The sequence below is a fragment of the Cuculus canorus genome, chromosome Z (assembly GCF_017976375.1).
Source record: "Cuculus canorus isolate bCucCan1 chromosome Z, bCucCan1.pri, whole genome shotgun sequence".
Lineage (NCBI taxonomy): Eukaryota > Metazoa > Chordata > Aves > Cuculiformes > Cuculidae > Cuculus > Cuculus canorus.
The window spans coordinates 3,600,869-3,614,335 of NC_071441.1; the positions used below are offsets into that span (position 1 = coordinate 3,600,869).

Sequence of the window (13,467 nt, forward strand, 5' to 3'; positions counted from 1 at the left end):
TCAGTAGTCTATTGCTTTATAGTGAGAAATATTTTATGAAAAACAGCATTCTTGTGAAAGCCCCTAAAGTGAGACCTTGGACTTCAACATACTAGTTTGGGTGTTTTTCCTAAAGATAACAGAAAAAAAAAATTCTCGAAATGTCTTGGATATTTTCACGAGAATACTCCAAACACTCATTTAATCTGTTGGCTGTCTACCCAATATTCTAGGCTTGGACACTAACTTAGCCAATTTTTTTTAGTCAGCTAGCTTCTACAGAACAACTGTGTTACAGCAGCTTATCCCTTAAAGGGAGTAAGTAATTTTATTTTCATCTCTTTGGTACGTTGATGGACTCAACAGCTTTCAGTATTAAAATTGGCATACAGGGGAGATTTTTTAATATCTCAGTAGCGGCATGAAACTTCTGCTGCAATGAACTATTTGGGTTCTGCCAACAAAAATGAGGAGATTTATCAGTTTACAGATGTAGATACGCCGTAGGTTCTGTATAAAGTTGTGGGCAGTTTCCTTGATTACTTGGAAGCCTTCCCCTAAAAAAAGATGTATCCCTGAATCCATTCCACATAGAAGTAGCTGTACCTGGTGCTGCACTGACTGGGCAGTCATATTTGCTTTTGTTTGAAAAGAACCTGAAACAACAGATCTGACATGGAGGATGTCTCATAACACCCAGCAAAAATACTTTTAACATTAATGCATGAAACTGATACTTCTACCTCAACATTTAATTCACTATTTGTAAGGGTTAAATCCTTGGAAAGGTAATTAATGAAGAAAAGGATGTGGAAGATGCAGAAATCAGGGAGAAAATTCTTTACAGTGATAGAGAGCATCACAGTAATGTTTAAAAAAAGAATAAGTTTGGAAAATTGTCTACTTTTCCTTTCCTCAGAGCTGAACTGGCATTTTCATTGATACATTTTGTTGAAAGTATCCCAGTAAAGCTAAATAATAGTAATTACTAAAGTCAATATCCTTGAGTGTGTTATTTTCTGCATTGAGTATTTTCCGTAGAGAATAAGAATGTTTTGTATTTGTCACCATATTTTTTATTTGTAGGAATATTTGAAAAAAAAAAAATTGGTAGAGCTGAATTTGCTGCTTGAGATGAGTACAAACAGGGCATGAAAGGACAATTAAAAACTATGTAAAAATTGGATTGCTAGCATTCTTGTTGTGCTTCACTCTTGATAAATCATTTCCAGGTGATTTTAAGAGGAAGTTCAAGTGAGTATAAAAGTGCAGTTCTCTGCATCAGAAAGATTTGCTTTCTTTAATTGAGTCAGTTCACAGATCACAGCATAAAGAAATGATGCAAATGTATTGGGTACATTTAGGGCAGAATTCAGCCCCCAGTTTATATCTGTCTAGTCTTTTTGTCTATACCCATGTATTTATTGTCTTCAAAATGCACTAAGTCACTGGCCAGATTCTTACTGCATGCCCTTTCTGCGGTGGAGGTGCACAGATGTAACTTGAAGAGCAGAAAATGCCTATCTAAGTGGTCCGATTTCTCCATGCACATGTAGATCATCTGGAGTAGCCCTTTGAGGTCCTGGCTCAAGACAGAGAGATCTGTGCTTGTCCAGGGAAAGCAGGTCTGCAGAAACACAGGAAAAATGGCATCAAAATGAGCCCTTCTGGTGTAAAAGTTGACACAAACTGAGTTTTGATGCAAAAAGGACTATGGAGACAGTTTTCGACAAAATGTTCCCAGCTTAGAAAACACAGGAGCTGGCTGGCCGTGGATGCTGTCACCAGCTGAGTTTATTGTGTTACTCTTCCCATCTGTCTGCCATGTTTTCATCTTGTACTGATTTGTTAACACAGTGGATGTTCTGGAGAAATAGCAAAGGCTGAATGATAGAACTCCCTCTTTCCCTCTCTTTCAGCTATGGATGCTTACACGTCTGAGGGCATTTTCTTTACAATTCACTTCAGCGGAAGGAAGTTTTGCGTTAGACAGTCAGTGAACTCGAAGGCTAGCCTATAGTTTGTCTTACCTCCTAAATCTTCTTAGGGTGCAATACTTCCTTCGGGTGCCGTCCTCAGAGGCTTATGTTTCCATTCAGGCACAGACATCGGTAGGGTCTGTTGCAAAGATACTGTGAGGTAGCCCTTGAGCTAGCAATAATTCTTTCAACTGGAATTAAAGGAATCAAAAAAAGAGGTGTACAGGAAAACAGAAAATACTACTAAGCAAGCATGTGGAAGGAAGTGATGCTAACAGCTTTTGTTTGGAAAACGCTATGCATTTTCTTTTTGGCCCACCCTCAGAGAAGGGAAACAATGAAAGAGTAGCCAAAATAAATGTCCTCTGTCTACCAGGAAATGCTGGTGGCGGGTGACTTAAGATAGTCTCCTTAGTTGTCACTGCCTCTTGTGCGCTTGTCTGATTTTATTTTAATTTCTTGCAAGACAATGAAATGTTCGCACGCTGTGTGCCGTAGTGCACAGGACCCAGGCAGCTGGGAGCTGCTGCTTTGTCACTGCATTGGCCCTGCTGGCACAAAGCAACGAAACCTCAGTGATGAATAAATCTTGTATTGACTGGTAAAAGAAAACATACATTAACTTTGGCATTTCCTTCCAGCTGCAAATAAACAAATATAAAATGACTGCCTTGTGCTACAATTTTCATTGGGAGACTGTTGAAGACATTTGCAGCTAGTCCTGTATAAACATTAGTGGATTCAGGGAGCACTTGGAGGTTATTTCCTGTAATAAATATCACAAGGACATGTTAAAAAAGGACACTGGAATAATTTTCTCTGAAAGTCATTTCTCCTTCTGTTTTACATTCATAGGCTTCAATTCAAATATTTTGGGTGGCCTAGACTTAAAGTTTACATTTTTATTTTGTTTCTATTTGTTTATCTTCTCATTCTCTTCTCTCTTTGATAAGAAGAGACCACTTTGAGGTAGCGAAAAAGTTGTATGAAAACATCAGAATACTCTCTTAAGTATTTGAAGCAGCCCTCCTCTTTCCGATGTTCCTCTCCGTATGAACTTGAAATGTTTGACACCAAAATGCCAAGTGAATGGTTGTACTGATTTTGGATGGATTATAGTGGCAAGGAGAGAAAGTATGTATTGGTGCTTGACTTTCATTATGAATCAGGAGTTAACCAGGCATTTTTCAAAAGCAGGTGTGCAAATTTTGTTGCAAAATCCATACACATAAGCCAGGTTCTGTTTTGTTGTTTTATTTTCCTGAGGATGAGATTTTGGATTCAAATTTTGTAATGTGGGTGAATTAACCTGATTGTCTGGGAGATCAGATGTTAGATTCTGATCCTGCTAATGCTTATATATGTTTGAAGGGACTTAGTGATATTAGAGCACAAACTCTTAGAAACAAATGAGGATCTTACCCTCTCTTGTGAAGTAATGCTTCATACAGCCAAAAAGAAGATTGGGAATGGCTAGTAATGTACCTCCAGTTGAAAACAGTGAACCCCAAATCCATGACGATGGAAAAAGAGGACTTAATTGATCAAACTGTTCTCTAAACAGCCTCCTTGACTTGTTAAGGAAAATCTGAATAATGGCTTTGTGTCACTGTATAGTTTTGATGTCTCAGGATTCACAGCCTAGTAATGACTTCACAGTCTGGTCCCTTAAGAGTGAGGGATTTCAGTGATGATTTAGCAGGCTTATATCTCATTTTTGTGTGTGTGTGTGTCTATGTCCCAGGAAAGTTTAAAGGCAATTAATTTATACAGCCAGCTTTAATTATTTATGATCTTGGTTTTTTTAATCCTGAAGGCCAGACCTTGACAGCAATTGGACAGTCATAAGAGAGAAGATCCAAATGGAATCCATGGTTCTCAAGGGACTTCTCCCAAATACCAAGTATCAGTTTGCCGTCAGAGCAGCAAACTCCTATGGATCCAGCCCTGCCAGTGCACCAAGTGACATCATCCGAACATTCAGTGAGTTGAACCACCTTTTTGTAATTAAAGCTATATAAAAATAAAGTATCTCTGTAAATAAAGTGTATCTGGGTTAGCCTGTGGAGGGCCTTTGGTGGAAAGTGTTGCTCTCCAAGCATAGGCACCCCCGTCTGATACCTCTAGATTCTGTTTGTGGAGCTTGCAGCATTTTGTGAAAATCAAAACAAAAGCATAGGTTTGAAAAGTTCCTTGCAGAAGTGCTCTCATGGCATTTCTCCACTCTGGAGATCATTGATAGATATTTCTGTACCACTAATTGCTGACTTTTGTGCTGGCTTGAACTGATAAGTGAATATCATGGGGAGAAATGAGAAAGACAAGTCTATTTCATGTTTTTTTTCTGTTCTTTGAAACTTAACTGTGTAATAGTACATCTATAGTTTAAACAGCTTGGAAAGATCAAAGCAAATGCGTACTGTTTTCTGTGGAGTAAAGCTCTTAAGCACAATCATGGAAATAATGATATAAACAAGTAAGCATCCCTTTTTCATCATTAGTTCTATAGTAGAAAATATTAGGTGAAAATGCATTCAAACAAATTTTATTAACCATAACTTGTGAACAATTATATTCACTTTTGTGCAGCAATATAGGCCGTGCATGTTGCAATAAGGGGTAGGTCTGGCACACATCTGCTGATGGCCTTCCTTGGATTACAAACCTCCATCAGTGCCAGCGTCTCTGTGGGCTGACTTTGAGCTGCTGTTGCTCTTCATCACTACGAAAGCCACAGCTATATATAAGAATCCAAATCAAGCTGACAGAGAGCACGTTGGGAGTCATACAAATACATCTCTCACGTAGCAGAAAGCCCAATGTCACAAAGATAGCTGATGCAGGAAGCAGAGCAAAGGCTGTCAGAGCATAAGGACTAACTAAGCTGTATCCTTAATGAGCTAAACTTTTTATTCTGTTTCAGAGCTTTCAGGACTTCTGAATTCCAGTTTTGAAGTCATTTAAAGGAGACAGAATGCCACACAACAAAATCTCTGGGTGTTAATTTTAGCAGATTAATGAACCATAAAAAAGAGCAACATAGTCACTATTTTTTCTTTTCTTACCTGCATACTCAATTGCAAATCATCTTTAATTAACTGGTAGAAAATGAGCAGCTGATATTCAGCTAGGATTGTGAGCTCTGCAAGGAGAACTTGCATGCTGCAGAAATGTGGATGCATCCTTATTGATCCACTAATGTAACCCATTAAGCCCATTAAGGCTTTATTTCTAAATTGTCTCCCTACCTTGAAATCCTTTATTTTTTTTGACTCTTATATGGAAGTTTCCATTCTTTTTTCCCCTCTGCCATAAATTCAATCCCTTGCGCACTTTGCATAAAGTTTGTTATTGCTGTTGAACTTGTAAGTTTGACTTCTGAAGCAAATGTTAGTAAAAACCACCAAGGTGCTGCCATGCTCTGGGGTTTCTTGGTCCCCAGGGGTCATCTCCTGCTGCCTCAGGCATGCTTGTGTGCTCTTCCTTATCCTGTTTGTCTTTGGATGTGAGTGACTCCATTCTTTGCTCTGTTGATAAGGGTGGAGTAGTCTTCATGCTGTGTACTCATTTCTGCAGTACTCTAGGAAAGGCACTTTGCCTTTAAAAACTGCCTATTCTGCAGACAACTGTCAAGATGTCTCTAAAACATGAGTTTTTGTCGGTAGAGCTTGGAATCAAATTCACACCCAGTGTATATAAACACTGATTTCTGGAGTGGTTCCTGGGGTACCTGAGCTTGACTCTATGTGCCTGAATCAGGTGTGAAAAGTGAATGTATTACGCATACTGCTCTGCTCTCTGAGTAGGCAAAAAAACGTCTGTGCCACTGGGACTGAGAGGTTATTTTGCCTGAGGGGCTGAGAGTGCTTGGGGGACATCTCCATGAGCAGGAAGAGTTCTCAGAGCTTGGGGCCACCTCCTGTCCATGATGTGCTCCAGCCGCATACCAGGTTGCTTGTACGTAGGGCTAATTTGACAAACTCGGGGTCCTATGGCAAATGCAAATGCGGTTCCTTTGCTAGTCTACTCTTAGTTTCAAAGGCAGATTTTGCGAGTAGGCTTAAAAACTACATACAGCCAGGATCTGTGAAAGCCTGTGTTGTTTTGTGGATACCTATCTTCATAACAACAAGTCAAGCAAAGAGTGGCATTCAAAGGCAGCAAGAATGTGTGCTTTTAGAAATAGGTTCTGTGGCTTTCTGGAAGCAGGAGTGTAACTGAGTTAGCAGCTCTCATCTGGCTTTTGTGGTGATGTCTGTGTAAGAAACTAGTTTGATGTTAACCAGATACACAAGAACATTGTGCATTAGTAGAATAGCTAAAATCCTGTTGTGGAAAAAAAAAAATCTTCATTAAAGCAATGCATAGCCTGACCTTTTATTTTCCCTCAAAACACCCTGAGGAGTTATTTAAAACATCGACAAGTTTAACATAACATAAAAATGCATGCTAGGCTTAAGGGCAACCAAGTAAAATATACTGCTAGTTCATGTTATGTATCTGCCTGTACGTTCCCCCTTCTAGTATCCAGAAACCAATGGTTACCTTCTTTGGCCCAGTTAAGAATTTTCTTCAGATGTTCAGGTATAGATATTCCCTTAGGTCCTGTGGTTTTCAGCTGTCACTGCAGGAGGACACGTGCCTCCCGTGCATCTCCCAGACACCAGACAAGCTCTGAGAGGTCTTAGGTACCATAGTGCATCTCAGGTGGCACCAGATGCCTGAATCTCTCAAAGTTCCAGCAGATGCCTCTTAGTCCTCTATGGTTGCTGGAAGGGTGTCAGACAGTTGACTTGTCTGAAAATGATGCACCTTTGTTCTTTGGGGTGGTATCATAAGAATTATTACATTAATTATTAAAATGGTACCTCCTCTCATGTAAACAATGAAACACACCACAGATATTTTTTTGCTACTTTCTGAGTGCCCGTGTATTCCTCAGATATACCTGAAATATCTTAGGAAGCTAGCAGAAGTCCATAGAATGCCTGGCTCCTTTGCATTACACTTAGTCCACATAGTGCTGGCCTTAGTGTGTTTGAGCTTTAAAAATTTGTAGCTTTATTCTTGTATAGCTTGGATTTTTGTGCTTGTTTTGAAATAATTATTACTTTTCTGATACTTATTTTAACCGAAGAACAAGTTCTCAGTATTACCTCAAATGCAGTGGACCTTCAGAGTCTCTCGCAGCAATTCTACATAGTCTGAGGCAGAGGTGAGTCCTGCAGACACTGACTCCATACTGCCTGGGGCTGTTTTCTGCTAGGGTTTGTGTCAGTGTCACATGCAAATCTCATTTTGGTTTTAAAAGGTGGCTGGCTTTGCAGTACTCTTCACTGCATTGTTTCAGGTCAGCAACAGGAAACCGTTGTCTTTGTTTGATAAAATGTTCCTGTGAAGGGTTGCTGATAACCACCTAATGTGACAGACCTCCAAAGGTCTGTGCAAGCAGAACATGTGGCCTTGATTATAATCAGTTACCTCATTACCTAGTAAAAAATGCGTGCTTGTCTTATGTTATATTGCTCCATTTTACTGAGGAAAGAGGGCAGATTTCCCTAAAGGTTCTCATTTATTTATGGTTTGGTTTCTTTTTTTTTTTCCCTAGAACAAAATGATGTAATAAATAATTTTTTTTTTTTGCCTTTCTTAATTACAGATGCAGGTTGCAGGTATTTAATTTATACGGTTTTGGGGATTTTGCTACATCAAATCTTTTCGTGTGTCTTGGACAGTTTACTTGAAAAAAAGATTCCACTTATTAAGTTTAGTAACAACAAAATAAACTGTCCCAAAGAATCAAACAAAACAAAGCGTTGTCACCTGCATCACTTAAATACCCTTTATCTCCTGGGGAAACAGATGGGATTTGCACTGTGTCTGGAAGGTCACCAGCCTTGGGGTTTGCCAGACCGACAGAGGAAGCATCTTCTGTTAAAAATACCCTCCTGCTTGTCTTCACAGCAAATGTGACAGAAGTGGCTGCTTAATCTGGGTAGATCCTTTCCTCTGGTCCTGGCAGTCACCACCAGCCTCATACGGAGCGAGGCATTGGCACAGGTGCTTAATTATTCTGCACAGTGCTTGAATATGTCTGCTGAGACTCAGGCACAGGAAAAGGGCCGTCCCTTGGGCCCAGACCTTGATGTAAATCATGGTGATGTGTCTTGGAGATAGCAAACAGAGAAGGTTTTCCACAGAACTGTTTGCCACAGATTTCCAAAGGCTTTACAAAGGCAGTATTCATATTTATATAGCCAGGAACAAGAAGCAAGAGACAAAGTGACGAGCAGTGTCTTACTGTACATTGCTGACAAGAGTAAAACTTGGATTAAAATTCCCTGATGTGTTTTTGATTTAGACCTGTGAGGGGTTCTGCATGAAGGCAATCAGTCTGTTGACACTTCTGTTCAGTACTCACGTTGCAGTGCCCGGTGGCCTCTGCTACACCCTCCTGTTTCTCCCGCTCACTATGCTGGTGGCCACCCAACTGGCAAATCAAAAGTTTGTCTAGCTTTCTGTTTGTTTTGAGAAAGATTTCTTTGGTATAACTTAATCCCTGATTATTTGAAAAGAAGCTGTCTAAAATTCTTGACTTCCCCCTCCCCCGATTTCCCAATTAATTATAAAACAAGATTATAGGACCTGATAAAGGGTCTTAAGTAGGCATCAAGTCCTTGTACCCTGTAACACTGATTTAATGAATTATAGCATACTTATTATCTCTGTAGTTATTGTTTTGGCATTTGCAAAGTACCACTTTACTTAATTGTCCCCGGTTTGCCATGCATTATGAGATGAGCTTTCCACCAAAGCTACAAAGTGCTCTTAAGAGATGGGGTTGTACAGGAGTTTCTCTACAAAATGTCATGCTAGCTTCTCTGCTTTCTGTTGTCTTGCAGTTTTGTTGCATTGCGTTACATGTGGGTATCATGTCACAACGGGTACAAACAGAGAGGAGAGGGGCAGATTTAGACTAGGCATAAGGAAGAATTTCTCCATCATGAGGGTGGTGAGACACTGGCCCAGGTTGCCCAGGGAAGCTGTGGCTGCCCCATCCCTGGAGGTGTTCCAGGCCAGGTTGGATGGGCCTTGGGCAGCCTGAGCCGGTGGGAGGTGTCCCTGCCCATGGCAGAGGGATTGGAACTGGGTGATCTTTAAGGTCCCTTCCAACCCAAACTATACTATGATACTACGATCCTGTAAGCAAATACTTAATGTAAGGCAGAGCAAGGCCACTGAGAAGCCAGTGGGCTGTTAAATGGTCTTATCGTTTGCGTGTGTACTCATCTGTATAAATTCCGGTGTATTAAAAAGAATGTATGTCTTCATGTCTTTGTTGCTCCCAGGTGCATTATGCAGTAGCAAAACTCACAGATCAGCAGGTAGAGTAATGTCGCAGGCACTGGCTGAAACTCAGATAGAGACAGGAGAGTGAAATCAGAGATTTGGGGCTGCATTAGAGATATATACCTATGAACATTAAGATACCTTCCCAAAGTTATACTTTTCCTGGTGATGTCAAATTTATGTCCTGTCTTTGAAGAAGGGCCTCAAAGGAGTCTTTTCTACCAACAACAATAAGCCATACCTTCTTTGCTGTCTCCAGGCTTTAAATGTTGTACATGTTCAATAAGGTGAAAGGAATCATTGTCTGGTTTGAAACAGTGGGTACATTTTGTCTCCCAAGGTCTTCTGTCAGAAAAGCATGGAACGTTTTGGTCTACCAGATGAAAGACACACACCTTATTGTTGGAGAACTGCCTGTCTTTCCTAAGTCACCAGTTCTCGTTACATGTTGGTGGTTGTTTATATTGTTTAGTGATAACTCCACTCAAATCAGGAGAGTTACACTTCTGTAAAACTGGCATGGCATTAAAATCATGTTTGTACATGTAAGCAAATGTGCATTCATATGAATGTGAATTTGAGACCTAACTTTTTCTTACATGTGAATATGAAGATACTTCATTCTCTATACTGCTTAATTCCTACCGTCCTTATTGGACCTTGATCTCATTAAGTCAATAGAAAGTTTGCTTGAGAAGAGAAAATATGTGGCAGAATTTGGACTACAGCAGGTGTTTATTTTGTAACTTGTGACCTCTAAATTAGAAATTGGAGTTTGTGTATCACAGCTGCTTTGAATACAGATTAGATTGTTTTTCCTGACACATGGTTGTGATTTTTCCTTTCCTTTTCCTAGCTTACCTTTATGGCCTCTGTTACTCTTATCTAAATTACAGTTTTGTTACTTAGACAAAATAAATTAGTTCTGAAATATTTTCAGATGCACAGCGTAAAGGCAATGAGTAGTCTGGCAGACCTAACATAAAGGCAACAGTATTCCAGTGAGCTGAAAACTGCTGCATCTGTTGGAAGCTGAGTTGATAGCAGACTCTGCTTCATTCATATAATTCCTGTTAAACTGCAAGTCATATTTATAATGTTAGAGGTTTTACAAACTGATATTCTTTTGTAGAAATGTGTGTCTTATAAAAAAACTGTTATTGAAGTTCAGGTCAGTCCTATCCTATCCTATCCTATCCTATCCTATCCTATCCTATCCTATCCTATCCTATCCTTCTTACTTGGAGTAAAATTATCCTGTGATTGTGATTAACCTGAGTGACTATACAAGTGAGTACTAGGAGTAAAAGGTTTTGCCCAAATTTTTGTAATACCTATTGTTTTCCATAATTAATGCAGGACTGGGACCTCTTCATAAGCGTGCAGTCTGTTTATCCGCTAGTAGTCCTTTGCCTGTGCATTCATAGTCACTGTGATATAATCTCTAGAAATAGAATCATAGAATAGTTAGGGTTTTAAGGGACCTTAAAGATTATCGAGTTCCAGCCCCCCTGCCATGGGCAGGGACATCCCACTGGATCAGGCTGCCCAAGGCCCATCCAACCTGGCCTTGAATACCTCCATGGATGGGGCAGCCACAACCTCTCTGGGCAACCTGTGCCAGTGTCTCACCACTCTCATGATGAAGAAATTCTTCCTAATGTCCAGTCTAAATCTGCCCCTCTCCAGTTTATACCGATTCCCCCTGGCTCTATCTCTACAAGCCCTTACAAACAGCCCCTCTCTGGCTTTCCTGTAGCGCCTTCAGGTACTGGAAGGTCGCTCTAAGGTCTCCTCTGAGCCTTCTCCAGGCTGAACAACCCCAACTCTCTCAGCCTGTCCTCGTATGGGAGGTGCTCCAGTCCTCTGATCATCTTTGTAGCCCTCCTCTGGACCCGTTCCAACAGCTCCATCTCCTTCTCACATTGAGGATTCCAGAACTGGACACAGTATTCCGGGTGAGGTCTCACAAGAGAGGAATAGAGGGGCAGAATCACCTTCCTCGACCTGCTGGCTGTGCTTCTTTTGATGCAGTCCAGGATACGGTTGGTTTCTGGGCTGTGAACGCACATTGCCGGCTCATGTCAAGCTTCTCATCGACCAGCAGGATGTAGTTCGTCCAGTTGGCCTCATCTCACTACCAGTCATAAATCCATGAGTTCTCTGATTAGCTCAGGTGGTAGATCCCTGTGCTGAATAGTCCTGTTTAATATACAGTTAAATTATATTACTTACAGGTGATTAGGTGTACATATAAGAGTGGAAAGGTTTATACACATTCTGTCCCACCCTGCATATTATTTTGGTTGCAAATGTGTATGCCTCATTACCTCTACTCATTTGCGTCAGATTTTTCTGTATGCTGTTGTAACATAAAACCTGCAGATAAGTAACTCCCACAAAGTGTATAGTAGGCTGCCAATTGGTCCGTCAGGGCATGCATTTGTATGTGGTGTACATACACTTGATTTCATAATATCTGCCAGGATTTCTGTGTTGCAGTCATGGCAAAGGGAGAGAGAGTACTGTAAGATTTAGACGAGTGCTCTCCTGTCGGTCAGGTCACTGAGATATTTTTTCTTTACTCTCCATTGAGGTAGCGGAAGGCTGAACCTGGTTAGACTGGCTCAAATGACCCCATAGCTCTGTGCCCACACTGCTACCTCTGAAAGTCTGCTGAGCCTTGTTAGCTTTTACTGGCTCTACTGGGATGTTCGGTTGTGGCAATGAAGCTCTCACTACCATCTAGTGATGTTTTCTGCCTTGTCAGGTCTCCTTTTGGCAGTCACTGCTCAGCAAGACTTTGTGTTTCTGCATGTTGCAATATGAGGGACCTGCTAACTTACAAGAAAGTAAGGGCGGTTTGTGGCTGCTAAAATAAACAAGCACGTATGGTCAGCCTGTACAGAGGCTTTGTAAAGCAAGGATTACCCATGCTGTTTTTAAGTGACCACAGAGTATTTTATGGAAAAGGCAAAGGTATGAAGTCTGTTGTTTTAATGTATATCAAATGTTTGTCTATTCATAACCTTGCTGAAATGGCAGGTAATGATAGTGGTGCATTTACCTGTATTATCTTTCTTCTGGTAAATTTTAATAGCTAAAAATCATAAACCATTGTTTAAGAAGAATTTGCTATGTAAAGTGCAGAAAAGCACAGATATTTACTACAAGGACCCTGTTACTGTTTCAACTGTCTGTTCCCAGCATGGAATCCTTTGCAGTGCAGTTCAGTGCTCCAGGGAGAGGCAGAAACAGATTATACACATGGAAAAATACATGATGTTTGTACACATTTCTTTTTTTGAGGTGCTTAATTGTGTTTTAAGGACTAGCCTAAAAACACATTTAGGATGCTAATTTCAGAACCATCAGAGCTAATGGAGGCAGATAAAGTCCTAAGCAAAGTGTGCCAGGAAAGCCCTACGTAAGTGCATCTCTTTTGCTATTCCAGTTATTTGATTGCCAGTAGAACAGATACAGGACTGTGTATTTATAAAAGTGAAAAGCTTGATCTAAAACCCAATACAGTTATTAAAATATTGTCCATGCCAAAAAAGTTCAGAGACATTCTCCTGGATGAATGATGGGTAAAAGTCAGTTTGTAGTGGGAGAATTGACCTTTGCCTGCTTTGTTTGGGAATTGCAGTAAGTGACTGAAGATCTTTACTTCGTTTTAAATTACATGTGCTTCACTTGGACAGCGTCTTCCATCTTTAGGCTGACACTTGTGTTGTCTGTACAGAATGAGCATTAACTCCACATCCTATTTCAGAGTGGAGAATCGGGGGGTTGTAAGATCAGAGTTGCTGTGCATAGAAAGAAAAAAGTGTGTGAACTGAATATGCCAATTGTGACTTTTTAGGGCCTGAGGAGTTAGGAAGTGGAAGCTATGGGCATCGTTATATCACAGACACAGTGACTGGTGATGATGATGGATTTGATATTGATGACTCAGACTACGACATTTACATAGAAGAGGTAAATTTCAAGATTCCACTTTGGCATTGCTGTTTTCTTTACAGTCTGTATACTTTAAAGTGCCTGATCTTGTCAGGAATTTTAATATCTGATGTTATCTGCTCAGATACAATAATGTGGTTGTTTCTTTTTCTTCTGTGGGGATGAATTTGTTACGTCAAATTTGTATCTTGGAAGG

The 13,467-nt window shown here is 40.3% G+C and overlaps 1 protein-coding gene across 2 annotated transcripts in view; it reads left to right on the forward strand.

The window, feature by feature from the left end:
• Positions 1-13,467, forward strand: part of EGFLAM (EGF like, fibronectin type III and laminin G domains) — a 79,040-nt gene that overhangs the window by 29,434 nt on the left and 36,139 nt on the right. For both annotated transcript variants that reach the window (XM_054054428.1, XM_054054427.1), the window contains exons 7-8: positions 3,775-3,941; positions 13,174-13,289. In XM_054054428.1, coding sequence (XP_053910403.1) covers positions 3,775-3,941; positions 13,174-13,289 — 283 coding nt within the window. The remainder of the gene's footprint in view (positions 1-3,774; positions 3,942-13,173; positions 13,290-13,467) is intronic.